This window comes from Lathamus discolor, chromosome 15 (genome assembly GCF_037157495.1).
Source record: "Lathamus discolor isolate bLatDis1 chromosome 15, bLatDis1.hap1, whole genome shotgun sequence".
NCBI lineage: Eukaryota > Metazoa > Chordata > Aves > Psittaciformes > Psittacidae > Lathamus > Lathamus discolor.
Window position 1 is genome coordinate 5211014 of NC_088898.1, and position 19035 is coordinate 5230048.

Here is a 19035-nt window from a genome sequence, read left to right on the forward strand (position 1 = left end):
GTCCCCCACTCTGTGCAGGCTGGAAGGTGAATCCTGAATGGATCCAGCCTCAAAGTTAAGGAAGAGCAACAGGTTCAGGGCATTAAAACCCGGCGCTGCCACCTCCTCAACAAGCAATAGAACCTTCCCTACAGAAACCATCCCTTGATTAAACCAGCTCTTTAACAGCCGCAATCACAGCACCTCACTGCGGGACTCCTCAGCGTGACGGTACCCAGAGATGCTCGGGTGTGACACTGATGGAGCCTCACCAGAGCGAAGGCTGGAGCCGACCGCACCGAGCAGCAAGGCGAGGGGCCGCGGGGAGCAAAGCGAGTGAACCAGACCGGAGATAACTTGAGCCACAAGACACCTTGTGGAGATTTTATTATATAGAGTGTAAAATGCAACTGTCAGTCAAATAAAAAGAACACTTTTTGTGTTTAAACACCATGCTCAACATTACCCAATTGCCGTTGGGTGGGTTTCTTTTTTTTTTTTTTTATAGTTAGACATTTCAAGCATAAGGAAGGAAAAAAAAAAAATACAAGGAAAGAACCCAAGGACGGTAACTTCGGTACATTGCAAAACGGAACGGCCCGCGGGCAATGAAAAAGGCAAGAAAAAATAGCTTCGATTCCGTTTCTCCTTTAAAAATACACTGTTATCTGTACAAGAAACACTACAGTAAACATCAGGAAATCATATTATCCCTTTTATTAAATCAAAAGTACTCAGCGCGTACTGTGGTTAATACTAGATTCATTTCTTTCTCTAGGTAATCTGACAAATATTAGATAAGAAAATATTTAAAAGAACTGAAAAATAAAGCAAAAAAAAAAAAAAAAAAAAAACCAACAAAAAAACCAAAACCCCCACAACCCCCAAACCAAAACCACCTTGGAATTAAAAAATAGTCACTACCTTTTATATGGTTCTTTTTCTCTCCGCGTTCCACAGTGTTTGTTAAAGGTACTAATAGCAGATTCATTTTAATATTAAAAATAACAGTATTTATATTTCTGAGCATAGAGGAAAAGTTTTATTTTTTTAATTATTTTTTTTAATTTATTTTCTTTTTTTTTTTTTTATTATTAATTATTATTATCCTTTTTTAAACCAAGCTTGGAGGTCTTAGATCCAGAAATGCAACGGGAGCAGGAACTGGGCTGCTACAAAATCAACACCGCTTTATATTACCCCTTTAGACTCTTAGAAATTATACAAACCCTACAAAACGTGTGGGTGTCCCCGTCCCCCCCCCCCTTTTTCCCCAGCCCCTCACTTGCCTGACAGCGAAACGGTCCCTGTCTCAGTACAGAATTCACATCATTAATTACAATACATAGTCCTTACAAAATAATGCAATAAAAATCAAAAGACAGCCAAAGAACACGGAATTAGAAGTAAAACATTTCAGGAATTTACATATTTAAGAATATTTAAATACTGTTTAAAACCTTTTTTTTTTTCTTTTTTTTCTCTTTTTTCCTTTTTCCTGTTTTTTTTTTTTTTTTTTCAGGATTTGTTACATACCACCTAAGACTTCCAAGCCACTTTCTGTCGGAACAGAAAAGATTGAGACTGAAAAAGGAGGAGGGGAAATCCCCCCCCCCCCCCCCCCCCAAAATAAGAGCACACACACACAACAATAACCCAACGTGTTGAAATGTCACAGCTCTGGGGTGCGTTTTGGTGCCGGCAAATTCTCTGGCTTCTCTCCAAAAAGGATCCCGGAGGTTTATTAGAATCGATTCTCACCATTTCTCTCTTGCAAAGGAATTTGGAAACAAAAATGACCAGCGCGTCCGTGAGTTTAGTACGGGACTAAATTGCTCCTGATTCTTAGCAAAGTTCAGTATCGATTACCCTACCACTAGTGTTTCACAAACAGAAAAGTCTTCATCAAAAGGCTGCAAATCTAGAAACCTCTGTTACAAAAAGGTTTTTCTTCCACAATGATTCCAAGGAAAAAGAAAACAAAAAAAAACCCAAAAAAACCGAAACAAACCCCAAATAAAATTGCCGCGAGGACCTTGTTCTACTGCTCCTAAAGAGGGAGGAAAAAGGAAAAGTTACTCAGCGGCAGCAAACCCTTAACGCTGTCCAAGCCTCCTCCCCCCGGCCACAGGCAGGTCGCTCATTCCCCGCTCCAGCCGAGCGGGATGTGCACCTCCAGCGATGCTCGGAGCCGCTACGGAAGGGATGTGAGCCCTGAGCTCCGCAAGGCTCTCGCGGAACAAGATCCCTCTTCTCCAGAGGGCCAGACTCTGAGCGGGGAACGAAGAGAACTCCCTTTCATCACCGCTTCCAGCTCACCCTTGGCCAGCGCCCGCGGCAAGCACCGGTTCCTGCACCAGGCTCGACCTCGGCGGTGCCGAGCGGCAGCCGCTGCCTGAGGACAGGGCTGGCAGCCCAGGGGCATCCCAACCACCTCCTGCCCCACGGAGTCAGGATGCAAGCATGGATCAGTGGGGAGATCGGATCGCACCAAGGTGCGTGCGTGCTCCGCACATGATTTTTGCCAGATGCTAAGACATTCGCCCTGCAAACCCGGCACTCGGGAAAGCTCTGCGGGTGCGAGCAGGATACATCCCACTCAGCCCTGTACTGGGCTGGGATTTTACTTGGCAACGGGTTAATCCGAATTATTATTCCAACAGTTTTCTGCTCCCTTTCAGGACAGGGCGCTCCCCCCCCAAGCAAGAGCACCCCGATCCCGGCTCAAAGCAGGAGGACAGGCAAAGCCTGCACACACAGACCTGCACTGCGCGACGCGCCAGGGTTGTGCTACCTCACCAGCCTGGCACCATCATTCCTTTATTCCCCAAAGAAACCTATAAGGAAAGGCCCCCAGGAAATAACCTCCCAATCCCCTCCCAAGAAAGCCCTCACTCTGTAAAGGGCAGTAAGATCCCGATGCTGAGCGATTACTTCCTCAGCCACAAAATACCTCTGCCTTCACCATGTGAGCCCAAAGCAGAGTCCACCCACCAGGACAAGGCCAATGCACCCAATTCCCTACAGGAAAGAGCAGTGGGGTTCAGGGAACAGGAATACAGACCTGGCTGTGGGCCTGAGCCTGCCCTAGTGTCTGCCCATAGTAAGCAGCTTGCTGTCTGTAATACTCTGCCCAAGCCATTGTGTAGTCCGGCTGGGAACTTGCCTGAGAAGCAGCACTGGCAGCATGACCTGGATGGAGGAAAAGAAGGGAAGAGGTGAGCAATTGCGTGAGACCAAGCCCAGGCTTAGGATCTGCTTTTGTAAAGGTTAAAGAAGAGCCAGGTGCAGACATCTGGAAGAACGGCAGCGGCTCTCTGCTGGCTGGACAGGACAGGACAGGCTCTGAGCCTGCCTGCAAGCCCACAGCAGCTGGAAAGCACCAAGAGATCATTCCTGCAGCTGCAGGGCCACGGTCTGGACACCTGCACCCTTCCTCCTCAGCCCAAAGGCTCCAGCAGCACAGCGGCAAGAGCAAATCCAGGAGTCGGCACCATGAGCTTCTTAATGGGGAAGCCAGGCCCACGTCACCCCACGTGTGCAGAGCTCTCCTGCCCTCACAACAGCCCAGCTTCAGGTTTCTGGCCTTTGTTCCCTGCGCACGATGTTCTCCCCACGCAGCACAAGTGCGAGCACGGGCACGAGGTCCGCTGTGGACTGTGGTGCAATGGGAGCACCTCTCCTGAGCTGCAACAGCAGAAAGCACAACTGAGAGCTTTCCTCGGGAGAACTACACGCACCATCACCAAAAGGAGGGGACCCAAGGGTTCTGTAGAGGACTGGAAGCTCATAACAGCAGGGAATGGAGACGTAAGTTACGTGATTACTGTAACTGCTTGAAACAAGGGTTTATTCATCTCCAGTAACCCTGTTCCACTCACTCTGCTTTTTGAAACGCTCTTCCCATGCTTTGCTATAAGGGGATGGCTGCTCTGCTGCTGGCTCTGTTGGCCTGTGCAGAGATGACAACAAGGGGCCCATCAGCGTGGAACAGGTAAGTTTCCAGCCAGTGACATCTACCTTTGCACTAGACAGGCCCTGGATCTACCTCTGTTGCCCAGACTTCACAGTGCAGCTTTCACCTTCTTACACTATTGGGAATCTTCAATTCAGGGAAAGCCAAGGAAAAGCTCCAGTTCCTGATTTCACTTCACTTGGGCACAGTTAAAGGGCATCAAGCCAAGCCTCCCCATGCTGGGACCCGCTCAAGCTGAAGCCCATGGGTTGGGAGCTGCTCAGTCTGCACATCCACAACACCCTCCTAACAGCCACAACCGGCTCTGTGACACCATCGCCTGCACCGAGAGGCCTCACAGACCCCAAAACCTTGGGCTTCTCTAGCAGAGACACCCCTCTTTGGAGCCCCTCCAACCCAGCGCCTCCAAGTGCTATCGCAGGGGAGAGTCTGGGTGCAGCCGCAGGATGCCCGCGCTTCCCTCAGCCACAGTCGGAGCCAGGAGCCCTGAGCAACACACACAGCAACCAGAGAAAGGCCTGAACAGAGCACACAGCAAACAGAAACTGCAGCGAGAGACAGGCCCGGGCTGCGCAGGAGCCATGGACAGCAGGCAAGGAGAGGAGACACGAGTGGGGAGAGCTCTTCCCAGCCCGTCCATGCTCCAGGCACAGCCCTGCCCTGTGACACCGGCCTAAGGGGGGCTTTGAAGTTGTGGGGGGGAAGGGGGACAATAATACACTGCAAGTGTGAAGTGGGTGGAGGGAACAGGGCAGCAGTGTCCTGTCCAGAGGCATAAAAGCGGGTTAAAAGACTTGCCCAACGCTACAAGTCAGGACCTTTTCTGGCAGAGGTCAAGGCTGCCTCAACTGTCCACCTGCTAATGCCAACAAAGGCCCTTCCTTCAATGCCTTTTCTTCGAGCAGCGTTACAGTCGGCAGCGGGCTGAAAGGACACGCAGCCAAATGCGCTTCACACCAAAACGTCTCCCCGGCCAGTTCATTTATTGAAGATGGGGGAAGTAATTAAAACCTCAATACATGTGTAGGGGGTGGGGGCCTGCCCCTCCTCCCATGCTAAGGGCACTCTTGGCTCTGTCCCTAGGAAGCGACTCGGAGGACGCGGTGGCTCTCTGACAGCCGCAGGCAAACAGGCTGCAGCTCTCAGGGAAAGGGCCCTCCTCAAGCCTGTCGTCAAATTAAAGTGCAAAGGCAGGGATTTACTCAGTGTCTTACAATGACCCTCCCATGCCTCGGTGCGCTCCACCTGGCCTGACTGGGTACCACTGCGATCTGCAGCAGAAGAAAGCGGTGAAGGCTGCTTAAAGCACAGCGTTATCTTGTCTGTCCTCTCTCCTTACCAAGACTGCCTTCAGTATGCCTGGCTACAAACAGGGGCTTGGAGGGTCCTAAGTAGACGTGGAATTAGAGAGCCAATATTTTCCATTGGGTTCAATAGCAGAAACAAAACATCTGCCCCAAAACACGGTGTCATGGTACTAAACCCATAGAGGGGAAGGATAATGGATGCCTCACTGGTCCTGAGAGCCACCAGAAACATGACAAACTCACTGTAAAGCAGCTGTGTATCCATCGGGATACAAACTGCACTATTGGTAACCAGGGGATTAAAAGGGTCTGTCACCATTATACCAAATGATGACGGGCTCCAAAGCCACGATGTGCAAGCTCAAGACATGAGCTGATGTGGCAGGAAGGGAGATTTCTTTTCCCTCATGGCTGGTGGGCAGGATAAGAGGATGTTTCAAGGAGGGGAGAAAAGACAAGTTACTAAAGTGAGTCTCTAAAGGCAAATAGCAATGTACATTTGATAAGCATTTATTCAGAGGCTTTATGGGAAGATAAAGATTACATTTTTGGTGGAGTTTTCCCTGCTGCACTGACTGCTCTGCTCCCCAAAGCTCAGGGAAGTCCAGTGCTCTCGGGGGTGCATTTTCTGTATCTCCTTTCCCAGTCTTTCCATCAGACTGGGAGATGAACAGTGAGAAGAGCTCAAAAGGGACATTTGGAAAAGGAAGTAAGCAAGAACTGATAAGGTCAAGAACAAAGAGATGGGCAGGCTCACCGCTGCCCACTGCGTGCCTGCTGGGGGAAGTGGGGTTGGCAAGCACTTGCTGGGAGAATCCTAAGGCAGAAATGTTTTTGTTAAGAGAGGACAGGCACAGAGACAGCAGAAACAGGCAGTAAGCAGTTAAGCACACAAAAACGTTACACTTTTCAATGGACTTCAGCTTATTCTGAGCTCAAACACTGCAACACGTCTTCACATACCTCTTCTGCTCAGGGAAACGAAGCTGTCTCGTGGGTGAACCTGCGTTTGGCAGGCATGAACCAGCAACTGCAAAGGGAGCACCAACCCTTCGCCAGCCCAGGTCCTAGACACTTACTTGGGACTTGCTGTCCAGGCTGCTGCCACGTCTGGTAGGTACTGCCCCAACCCTGCGTCATGAACGCCTGAGGACCACTGCAGGGGACAAAAAGGGATGCTGAAATAGGCAATAGAACACTTCACAGGCCACAGAAATTGAAGTTATTTACAGTCAGCAACTGCTGAGCAAGCAGGTGAACATGGGAACCAAAGGGAACGCCGTGTAGGTGTGACTGCCTCGATACTGGTCTGCGCATGAAGCCAGGATGAAGATACACTGAACAGCACTCCTTGTGTTGCAAGCGGTTCCGGTTTCTTTCCATGCTCTCACTGTCCCACTAGAGACAGGAATTTTGGAGATGCTGATACCTACCTTCTTTGTAACTTAATCGATAAAATCCTTCCTGTATTCAAGCTTAATCTCACTTGCTTCTTGCTTCTGAATACTCCACCTTTAAAAGGTTCCACTTATACACCACCCCTCCAGGGCCCTCCACCCTTCTCCAATGCTTTTATAGCTCCCAGCCATTTCCCATAGCCCATCCATGAGGAGAGGAAGCAGCTTACTTTTGATGAGGTGTAGCGGGTGCTTGGCTGAACGGACTTTGACCAAATCCTCCAGGTCCACCCATGCTGGTACCCTGTCACAGAATCCACAAATACTTAATGGCAGCTCTAAGCACAAGGTGGAGGCAGCAAGTATGAGCAGTAAGAAAGGGGAGAAGACAGCCTGGGACACGTGGATCCTGAGGTTGGTATCAAGCCTTCTCCTCTCAAGTAGTTCAGCACAAAGGTTGCTTTTCAGCTTTACCATGCCCCAGTTCAGTATTTTCCATACTTTCTTTTACCCAAGTGTCCCCCTTCAGCAGTATTCCAGCCTGACATTATTAAGCTTCAATACCACAGCACTGCATTAAGTGGAAGTTAAAGTCATCCTGGATTTACTGGAGCAAGGAGTTGAGTGTTACTTTCAGGATGATGATGCCAGGATTGTGTCATTCTCACGCAGTGACACTGCTGTCTTCCCTTCAAAAAATCTCCTTTGACAGCCTTCTCACACCTGATTATTGCTGTTCTTCCCTCTCACAGAGCTGCACAATACCCATGATCATGTCAGCAAACAGTTAGATCCTTCTGGGACCACAGCACCAATTAGTCCAATGGATCCTGGAGGGCCAAAGTTCAAGACAGCTGCTAACAGGCAATGGTTTTGAAGCTGAATAATGCAAGCGTGTGTGTTCTGTGCCATCCTCCAAGTCCAGGCCCACGTGTACCTAAGAGTGAAAACATCACGTCTGAAAGAGACAAGACTAAGATCAGAGACGGAACTTACACCAACTTTCTCATCTATGAGATGTCTAGCGAGCTCAATTTGCTGGGGAACTCCTCTGATTGTGAATATTCGTACACCAGGGTCTGTGTTTGGAGGTGGGTTTCTCTGGAGCTCCACATGGGCTCCCGACTGCTGATTTATGCTCTTGATGTTCTCACCACCTGAGGAAAAGAAAACCAAGACATAAGGAGGGATATCCAGCATCTCTTCCAATAAAAATGTATCAAAGCCAGGTTTTGGTAATGGAATAGTTTCAGCTAACTTCTGTGTACCTCAAGGGAAGTGGGCTGAGGATGGCAACAGCGTAAGAAACAACAGTACCTGAGCTCATGTTGCTCCTTTTAATCTGCTTCATAAGCATAACCTAAAACTGTGAGCAACGGCTCCTGGAGTCATGGACGGTGCTGTTGTAAGAACACACAGCTCTGCTGTGTGCACACTGCCAGGCTCCCAGCAAACTGCTGTGTGCCTGAGATACACTTGGACAAAGCAGATGCCAAAACCGACTGAATTCTGGGGTTTTTGCACAACTTTCACAATCCTCAAGGGGAAAAAAAAGTCACCTGCAACCAGTGCTGCTGCTTGCTCCTGTGAGACTTTTATTCACCCCCCGCCCCCCATCACTACACATTTCATTCCACCAAGGCAAAACCCACCAGCTACGTATCTTGTAGCTTAAAAACAAAGCTTAAGCCTTCCCACAATCATGTGCTGTTCAGGTTGTTGCCTTAAAGAAGGCTCTGCTTACCACGCTCCCTATTCACACTGCAGCACATGCACCCCTTCACACAAGCACAGCAGTGCAGGGTTCCAGGCTGTCCTCTGCTATTTCAGCATCAGTCGTGTGCAGTGAACGTATCTGGGTACAGGAGCGCTTTGAGCAGGATGCAGCAGGGCCAGTCCAAGTAGATCTGGTTTCCTGGAGCCCTGCTATGTCCCAGTCTCTTAATGAAATTTGCTTAACAAAAGCCTTTGCCAATGTTACAATGGTTCAATTCTTTTGGAAGCTCACACAACTTAGGGACCAGCTCCACTCAACTGGAGAAATTAAAGGGTGCAGGGATGGAAGGGGTTTTATATCTTTCAAATCACAAATCCACAATCACCAGCCAAAAGGATGCAGCAAGCAGGGAAGAGCAAAGGAAAGGAACCCCAGCTTTTTGCTTGGTTTTAATTAAAGAGTCTCCACAAACAATGGCCTCAATTTTGCTGCATTTCCATCTCTATACATCCCGCACAACTTCAAAACAAACTGTGGATGTTGCAGACACTTGTTCATTTCATTGTAATGGACTCGTGACCTTTTTAACATTTTAAAGCCTTCTTGGGGGAGGGAGGAGGAAAAGTTGCCAAAGGGCAATTAACTCTTTCTAAATGAATTTTTGAAGATGCGTTTAACAAAAGATAATCGTGTCACATCCCTGGGCAGACACCAGCGATTGTACTGTGCACCGAAAAGCCAACCCACTGATTTTCAAGTCAAGCATGGGAAAGGGTGAGATGAAGTTTCTAAACTAAGAAGGTTTTTTTAATGTGATGCTTTTGTCTGAGGCAGACTTGTCTGAAGCTCTGGTTTTTACATATTGAGGTGAGAGCTGAATCTACAGCCGCTTCATCAGCTTAATGAAAGCAGAGAACCCCTTCCCAATTTGGATCATGAAGGAGGGGGAGAATTTCTTTACTGGACAACAGTCATAACCAATGGTTGGTACTCACACAGCAGACCACGTTTCTCCTTCCAAAGGCGATTAAAAATTAAAGCATTCTTAAACTGGAAGCAAGGAGAATATAGATTTCAAGTAATTTTCCCATTTAACATTCAGCACCAAGTCTGTAGCTGTTGGGATCACTGCCACACCAGGTCCCTCCTGGACTATACTGCAGGATCAAGTTAGTCAGCTCTCCAGGTTTGCTAAGAGGCTGCAAGCTCCTATCCCCATACTGGGACTTGGTGCCCTTCTCCTCCTAACCCTCCAGCCTGGAGCACACCAAAGTGCTCCCTCCCATCCGAGCTATCCCAATTCAGCCTCCAGAGCATGCAAATGAAGTGACGAAGTCAACACGATGCTGCATGGTGCCGGAAGGAGTTCATCTTCCCCCACGGTGAGGTGACCCGCTCGGCACATGGTGGCTGTCTATAGATGCATTCAGCAGCCCGCTCCATTCTTCTACCTGATGGGGGGCAGAAGTGATCCAAGAGTGGCCCCCCAGCTGGACGTGAAATCGTAAAGCAATTAATCAAAGCTGCTAAAAGGCAGAGCTGACAAGAGCCAGGCCGGCCGCGGTATCTGTCAATATTGCTGTATTTATCATGGAAATCCAGCGGGGGCCCAGAGAGGCTGCGGTTTGTTTCCAAGCACCACCAAACACAGAGAGCCCCTGACATGTGTATGGCGCTCGTCTCCACCCTTCCTCGAGTCTTTCAGGGAAGAAAAGCTGCACCTACCCACCCTCTAGAGGAAAAAGCTACGCACAGGATTTGCAGGGAGCCGAATGCTTCTTATTGGCTCCTGAAGGCTCACGCTGCTAAGCTGAGAAGTGATGCCCATCTGAAAAGGGCCCTCAACTTTCTATCACAGAAACTGAGCTGAGGAACTACCTCATTCCCTCTTTCCTCCTTGAGTGGTGACATGGAGCTGGAAGCACAGTGGCAGTCACCTGGCCACATCACATACACTACGCCCAAGATACCCATTGCTTGGGTGCTAACCCCAGAGACCAAGCTACCTTGTGCCCAGAGGACTCGGCCAGATTTTACAGAGGAGGGTGACAGCCACCACCTGTATCACAGGGGATAAAACCAAAACAAGCTGGAAACTGCTCAGAAACTGCAAGTGGGGAGCAAAGCTTTTACAATTGGTCACTCTTAAGAAAACCCCACTAACATCCCCCCCTCCCCTTCACTGCCCCACAGGCAGTGGGAGATGAAATAAGAACAATCAGGTGTCTTGAATCGACAGAGAGTGTACTGCATCCATCCTGGTCCAGGCCCCGAAAGGCAGTGCTACAGCCATCACTCACTTGACAAAAATGAAAGCTGCAACACACTAAGAGCAGAGGCACTGTAAGAACACCGATTACAAGGTGGCATTACAAAGCTACAAGCACTCAAATCACCATACAACCAGTAATTAGTCACTCCAGAAAGCTTCTGATCTGGCTGGCTAAGAATCCCTATTTTGCTGTTGTGGAAACAAAGGTAAAAAGCTACACTTCACCCCCACAGCGAGCCTGTGCCAGGCCTTGCACTTGAGCTCTGGGACATCCAACTCCACTACCTGCATTTATCTTTACAGCACACAGGGCTCTCAGTAGTCACAAATGCTCCACTTCAGTGCACTGCAGAAGAAGTGACCTTTTCTGATCTTTTATTAAGGGTGACTAATGGATACAGCAATAAAGTTTCATTACAATTTGAGTTTTCCATACATATAACTCTCACTTGCGGGCTTAAAATTTGCTTTGCTTAATCTTTTGCCCAACTGGACTGTTCAGTGAGATCAAGCACAATGGCTCTGCAATTTCTGTGTAACAAGTAGAGCAGGTGTATTTACATACTGAGAAGTGTTGTCAGGTTTGTGAACAGGTTTACAGCAAAGAACATCATCTGAAAATGACTGCAGATGCACTGCTGACACGCCTGCGTCCCTTGTCACCCAATAAGGCAGGAGTTCAGGGTGCATGGAAGGGAACAGCAGGGCTGCGCAGCAGGGGAAAGAGGCCACAGCACGTTTCATTGCAAGCTCACTCCTGCTCAACAGGACAGCAGGAAACTAAATGCCACTGAAACACGGCACAATGCCCTCAAGTCTCTGCCTCCTTTACTGCTGTAGCTAATCGGTTCCTATTCTATTCACTTCAGCTCTGCTGAGGCTAAAAGCCAACTGTGATTACTTAAATACTAGTTAAGGCATATGTCACTCTTTCTGAAATAAGCAGAGAGAAAAAATTAAATACAACTCCTTTGACACGTCAGTGAAGCATCACAACAATTCAGAGCGATAGAGCTCTTCTATTCCTGGCTCTAATCTAAGTACTGCCATTACCCCATGTGTAGCTCATGCTCTATGACAAACTGAGACTGCTGCTGATCCTCTGGTTTCAAAACTGTCATGGGTTGTACTTGCTCAGATGCAAGCCTGGATACACCTAGATTCTGCTATTTCACTTTATTCATCAGACACTTCAGGTACGTGGCTGGAAGCAGCTCCTGTTATCACCACATTCAAAGACCTCCTGTTTTATCAGACGTCACTCACAGACATCCAGAATGATGAAATGACTGCTCTGCCTGTCCCTGATAAACTGCTCTTTAAATGAATTCTCTATAAAAAGCATGCACAAATGAACCTGCCTTTTCTCAACCAGCTGCTTGTTATAACAAGCTTACTTGACAGCTCTGCATGAAGAGCCCCTCTTACAGATTGTGAACAAGGGCCCAGAGAGTACAATTATGAGTGAGAGCACCACAAAGGAAACAACCACAAGCACTTACAGCTTATTCCTATGCTGTATTCACTGGCCACTAAATACCTGCAATTACAGAAAACTCCAAAGCCTCACTGGCAGGCAGCAAGAATGCGTCCATCCCAAGAGCAGAAGACTGCAAGATGTATTTAGTGTCACCAGACCTACCTTTGCCTATAACGAGACCACACTTGTCAGCTGGCACGGTGTAGGTTATCTCCTGCATGCCTCCAGGTGTCCCAACACTCCAGTCACCACGGCCACGACCTCTTCCTCGGGCGACAGCCAAGCTTCCAAAGCCATCTCGTTCCTTGGGAGGCAAAACAACTGTGTCAGTGGGTATTTTTTGCTGGTGCAATGCACATTAAAACCCAAATAAAGCAAGGTAAGTTAAGCTGCTTTATAATCAATAGCACTGAATTCAGATATTCTTGGACTTCAGATTCACATCCAAGATTTTGAAGCACTTTAAAGAAATGCCAAGTAACGTAGGGTGCAGCTGCCTTCCTGACTCAGGAAGATATTTGTATTTTCTAAATGCATGCCTTTATATTTGCTGAAATAAACCTATAAATAAGCATCATCCACTAAAACACTTTTAGTTTGTGGCGGGGGCTTTCCTTAGAGCAACCAATAGATATTGGCACTGACACAGAAATTGCTTCCAAACCCTTTCAAACGTCATTCTTTAAAGAACTGCTGGAATTACTCAGCTGAAATGCACATCTTCCAAAACTTCCAAAGGAAGCTTTTAAGTTCAAAGACACTTAAAGGACACACCTATTCTGGGTAACTGAATTCTCCAAAAGCAAAGGCCATGGGCAGTTAGAGGCTATCAGATAGACCTCAAAACTGAAATGACCTAACATCTTCACTTCTCTCCTTCATGAGTCTGCCCTGCTACTTCACCCATCTTTGTACTTCTTGCTCTTGGGCAATGCAATATTTTGGTGTCTCAGAGACAGTGAGCATTCCTTGCCTTCCCCTGCCTCCCACAGCCACTAGATAAGAGGACTGGTATCTGAAGTGGAAGTATCAGAGGACGGTTAATGCCTTGATGTCTAAGCATTATTCAGCCCCACTGAGCAGAGACTCCAGTCACTCTCTCTTGCTACTGCTGGACTCCACTCTAGCAGGTCACCATGTCCAAGTAATTTAAGAACAACTAAACATGGGGGGTAAACATGGAGCTCCAATAAGGCCTCATAATAGTGCCGAAGAATTGAAGACTTTCCATAGCTCAGTTTAACCCGCATTACATTAACAAAACCCAAGCCTAACAGCTCTGTCCTGGGCAACATATGTGGCCTGCCAGAGGGAAAACTTCACAGTGCTGTTCTTCAGACGGTGGCATTCATCCACACAGCTGCATGCACGCAGAGTACATTCCCACACAAGCGCTTTGCTCCCGGGAGACTCCAGAACCCACCTGTGCTGTGAGAATGAGCTCACTGATGATGTGTGCTGCGTGTTGACACCTATCAGGAAGCCCCATGACCTGTGCGACTCTTTCAGAACTAATCCCATCATCTGTGAAGAGAGGTGGCAAAGACTAAATTAAAAGCAGAAAACATTCACCCCTCAATAAAAGCCTCCTTCTAGCACCACTGCTGCTAGCAGCATTTTCACACAACGTAACTGCCTCTTCCCTCCACCTTCAGCCCCCTCTTTCACGGACTGAAAGAAGACAAAACCCAACCCACATCACAGATGGAACAACATTCAAAAGGCAGCACTTCAAATGTCAAAAAGCCATGAAAGAGACTGCTATAATTTGAAGAGGACAAAGGCAGCTTTGATAGGTGATCAGACAGCCAAGGACCCAGAGAAAGTTACTTAGAATTAATCAACTCCTGATCCCCAAAGGCTTTAATGTCCTGAAGGAGAGCTCTTTAACAGGAAATAAAAGGTTTATTATTGTTATTTTGTTTATCCAGACATGACTGCTGTGACATCTAACGTTTCCAAATCAGCTGTATATAATCTTACACTCTGAAAATCAGAAAGTGCACAAGGAAGCAGCACATTGTATTTAAATGGGTTTCAGAAAGAGACGCAATGCACCTTTAAATCAGGAAAGCCTAGCTGCTGTAACCTCAGATCAGATTCACTTTAGCAATCCCAAACCGGAACACTGGTCGGAAAGTAATGTCTCTCCATCCTCACACAAACCTGGTTTAAATTGAATCCTAACTCCAGCATCATTCTGAATCTTTTTGATCATTTCGCCATTTCTTCCTATCACAATTCCAACAGCAAACCTGGGCACAGAGACCTGATGGGAAAGGCAAAGCAGTATGAAAGCTCAGAGAACTAAACTGAACGACTCTGATTTTACAAGGAGATGCTCTTAACTACGAGGACAGGCCATGTTAGGCAGCTCCAGGCTACAGAACCGTATCACTTAAGAAAAACAAACATGTGGCCACAAATTCCTTCCCCACTAAATGAACTCTGCACTACAAGAATGCAGCTTAAAAAGTCAATTAGAAAAGTGCCATCTGGGAGTCCATGAGAACTCCTCCTCTTTGCAGCCAGACTCGTTTCTGGCAAAAGAACACAATGCATTTAGAAATAAAGCTTACAGGTTACATGTGCAATTTGATGACTTCCACCCACTACCCATCCCACAGGGAGGTTAGCAGAGTAGTCGTGAAGAAAACATACCTCTATGCTGCCTCCTCCCATTCTAGAACTGAAATCATTGCGTACGCCTCGGAAGTCTGCCTGATCTTTCTCTCGGATGATCTCCAGTACCATTTCCCTCGCTTGCTACATGGGGAAAGAAGTTACAGTTAGCTTCAAATGATTCTGCTTGCCATCCTGGTGTTAGGGCCTCAACAGTGGCTAATGGTCAGGCTTCAGGCAAGGTGCTCTCCATCTGCTCAAGGGAAATAGCATTCTGATTTAGAATCTCTTTTACCACAGTCAATGGAGATCTTGATGGCATCTTCCACGTCTGACAAAACCTGCCCAGTGTGCAAGGTGGCAGTTTCTCGTGTGCAATTGCTTCCTTCAGGATTTCAAAAAGGCCTTTAGCTTCTAAAATATCTCTGCTTTGTTTCTAAATTAAAGGAAGCAAAGGCCCTTTCTTACTGCATAGAACTGACCCCAATATAGTAGAAACTGTGACAACACAGCAGAGATCATATCTACTAAGAGCTACAGCGCACGTACCAAGGAGGCAGGTGGGAAGAAGTGATCTTACTGACCCTGAAAAGTTAAGTCCAAATCTGCAGCAATCCAGCAATCCATGGCAGGGAACTGGATGATCTTTAAGGTCCCTTCCAACCCAAACCATTCCGTGATTCTATGATTCTAAGACATTTTCTGAGACAAATGAATATTGCTCCTACCTACTTGCAGCCCTCAAGGCTGTTCACAAGCTTGCACATAACCCTGCCAGTAAAAGTGTACCTTGGAAATAACCCAACAGTAGTCACCGTTTGAAAAACCAAATAAAAGCCTACATGTCAAACCCAAAGCCTTTGTGTCTATATAACACCAGTCAAGCTTTTGACATTTTGGTTCTATTTCCATGGTTGAGGGACACCGGTGAATCTGACTCCTTGACTCCTTCCACATTTTCCATGCCCCCACGGTATTTTTTACAGAAGGAAACAACTCAATACACTTCAGAGAAGCCAAGGCATGAATAAGGGCAATGCAGCATCCAGAGAATCCCACCAAACCCAAGGATCCATCAAGTTCTTCAGTGCTTTCTAAACACGCTCAACTTTTCTAAGTGCCTCAAAGCACCTCTTCCAGCCTATGCAGTCTCCATGATTGCTTGGCATGATTTATGGCATGGAAGATGTGACAACAGCAAATCTTTGCAAGGCAGAAGAAGCCACACTTGAAGTATGATATGGTCAGAAGCAGCAAGACTGCCATTAACCACCTTCTTGCATGTCTGTACCTCCACAATAAGTAGCTTGCAAAACCATTCAAATCTAAAAACCCACTTGCAGTAAGAGGTTTGTAAAATACAGCCCACACACACCATCAACTTCTGCAGCTATTTATGATTAGGGAGATCCTGTGAAACAGACCAGATTAATACTTACTAGCTAGATTTAATACTTAGCAAGGTATGTAAAGCACTTGCTGAGAAGTGGAACATGCCACAGCTAACCTTTGATTCTGTAATTCAATCACTCCCATCATGCTGCAATCTTCCAGTCCCCGGCTGAACATGGGTTTTTGCTTTGAACCGCAGGTATGAATGTATCTGTAGAACCCTGACACAAGGAGACTGAGGTACCACTATTAAGCAAACCCCTTGGTTTCAGGAGTTGTTGTGGGATTACTTTTTTAATTACCTGCGTCAGTTGGCTGTCTGACATGGCAAACCCTCCACAGAACTTCCTCAAATGTGGAATTAAGTCACTAAGAACCCATCCGCTCAAGTAGCAGAGCTATGATTTTATACAGACTGGAAAGCATTTCAAAGCTACTTTCTCCAAACTCTCCTCCTCAGCTCTTCTCCCCTCTATGGGTAGTATCTATGTGGAGTGAGAACTCCCAGGTTATGCTGCAAACAAGCCAGCACTTGCTAGTCTGGTAGTTTAACTTGCTCGACTCAAACCTCACCTTACAAACCAAACAAAACCAGCAAGGACCATTACATTTACAGTCAGATTCAATTCCTTTAGATGCTCACAAATAAGCTAAAGTTTCAATTTCTCCTCAGTTCTCTGGGGCAACTGCTTACTTTCATTACATACCTGTACTTTAAATGCATCTCCAGTAATACGGAGAGGTTTATCTGCTCCAGTAGGCAATGGACCGTCTTGGATCATGATCATTTTCACACCTGTTCGCTCCTGAAGAAAAAGCACAGAGCACTTTGCTAAGCAGAGTCCCTAAAGCAAGGGACTACATTTTGGTTACTAAACATTACGCAGGTGAAATCAGAACGCTACTTTGGCTCTTCACAGGTAGTTATAGCACAAATTCAGTAATAGTCCCAGAGTGTAAAGGACTGCCAGAAAGTGTGCTGCTCCTGAAGTTCTCTAACAGCTGAATCCTTTGCGAAGAGAATCCCTTCTACCTCAACAACTGATTTTCCAGCCCTTTCCAAAGTCTGTGGCTGCATATACTTGTTATTAAGTGACCAGCCTTACAACTACTGGATGACAAAGGCCTAATCAGGGCACTCAAAAAACCTACATTTTTTACTTGGGTGCTCTTCCAAAACCCTGTCCTTTATGAAACTTGCACCAAATGAAGGAATAAAGAATGTCTAAGAACACAGATTCATACATAACACAACACTCTGAATTAGAAAGGGGTGGGATGAGAAAAAAAGAAGACACACGCCAGCGTTATCACAGATCAGCAACGAAAGAGAAGCACAGCACTCTACAACAGCATGGCTGGCATTAAAAGCTATGGCAGCAGCAGACTAGACATAGCCTTGTCTCGGCTACAGGGATCGCCTCCTAAACAGCACGCACCAAATGTTATCTAAAGCACATGAGTTTCTTTCACAGTTCTGGCAGAACTCCACTACATGCGTAGCTGGGGCCAAACTGATTTGGTTTGTAACACAAGATTGGATTTGAGTCCAGCTCTCCGAAGGCAGAAGAGTAGTCCCTGCTGTAGAAGGTTAGAGCATTTAAGGCTCTCCACTTCAGCACGCTCTTGTTCATCTAGAGAAGCTGCAGTAGGGAAGAGAGCCCTAAAGGAAATGCATCTTGCGCACCTGCAACTGTTTTATTGTTTCACCTCCTTTGCCGATGACTAGACCCACTTTGGATGCCGGGATCAAAATCTCCTGAATCGTACTGTTGCCATCAACATCGTTGTGAAAACCAGGTCCGTTCCGACAGCGATCTACAATCTGCCCCAGTAGCCGTTTTGCTTGTCTTTGGAAAAGAATCGAGGGAAACAACCATTAGACAACATTGTTCCATGTGACCAAGAGACCAGGAACCATCGGAATGGGAAGCGATCAGGGAGAGGAGAAGAAGTGAAAAGATGGAGGAAACCATAGTTAGCACAATGTTTGCTTTTAACTCTTTAATGTATATTTTCCCCTATCATGATTACTTATAAGCAGTTTGGGTTTTGAAAGGGGAAGAAAGAAGGAAGAGCAGCAGCATGCTCTGACCTCTTTGGAAGTTAAGGATAATTCTTGAGCTATACCATTTGGGGTGCTTATTTTGAACAAAGATGCTCTAGGTTCTAAACGTCTCTAAACTTTTTAACATATATATATAGTATTTGGTAAAACTCAAGCTCTGTTCTGCTTGGTCAAGACAAAAAACACACACTGCCCTGATACTAACACAGCACACTGGTTAATCTCTCTCAGACTACAGGCAACTGCCTTGTTTGTTCTTCTCTGCCTGCTCTTACCAGCAGCACCAGAACACTGTTCTAACACAGCCTCTACCCAAGCAGTAGGTGCTGAAGCTACATCGCAAAGCAAGGCAAGGATACTGCAGCAGCGACCACTGAAAGACTGGGTTCTTCTACTCCTGCTGAGCAGAGACACACAAAGAAGCATTTGGGAGATTAGAGATCTCTTTTCCAAAACCTTTAGGCCATGTTCCTTTCATCCTGAAGACTCCTAGTACCTACACATCCCCATCCTGTCCTTCTTCCACAACCCTTCTCAAAGGGGAGAAGAAAGCCACTGGTTCCCTATTCAGCCTAAAGCAGCGTCTTCCCCTTTCTCCAATTCACCCCAAGCCATATCAGACACTCTAAGATGACTGCCTTCACTCTGGTGAGTTGAAGGAACAGTACAGTCACCCCTCACAAGCAGACAGTCACCCAAAACAGCTCAGAGGGTGGTGATCTGAGGCCACACAGATCAGAGCACTGCTTTCTCAAAAGGTGGGAGTTCCGGAAGCCCACTTCAAATATTCTGTATGACTCTCTAGGAAGTTTTCTTCATCTACTT

The 19035-nt window shown here is 46.8% G+C and overlaps 1 protein-coding gene across 3 annotated transcripts in view; it reads right to left on the reverse strand.

The window, feature by feature from the left end:
- Window positions 1-332: 332 nt before the first annotated feature.
- FUBP3 (far upstream element binding protein 3) overlaps window positions 333-19035 on the reverse strand; it is a 37931-nt gene continuing 19228 nt past the window's right edge. For all 3 annotated transcript variants that reach the window (XM_065695298.1, XM_065695297.1, XM_065695299.1), the window contains exons 8-18: window positions 17830-17992; window positions 16850-16948; window positions 14790-14894; window positions 14295-14397; window positions 13552-13652; window positions 12291-12432; window positions 7656-7816; window positions 6890-6963; window positions 6342-6418; window positions 3044-3171; window positions 333-2029 (exon numbers count right to left, since the gene is read on the reverse strand). In XM_065695298.1, the coding sequence (XP_065551370.1) occupies window positions 2021-2029; window positions 3044-3171; window positions 6342-6418; window positions 6890-6963; window positions 7656-7816; window positions 12291-12432; window positions 13552-13652; window positions 14295-14397; window positions 14790-14894; window positions 16850-16948; window positions 17830-17992 (1162 nt within the window). In that variant the 3' untranslated portion in view covers window positions 333-2020. The remainder of the gene's footprint in view (window positions 2030-3043; window positions 3172-6341; window positions 6419-6889; window positions 6964-7655; window positions 7817-12290; window positions 12433-13551; window positions 13653-14294; window positions 14398-14789; window positions 14895-16849; window positions 16949-17829; window positions 17993-19035) is intronic.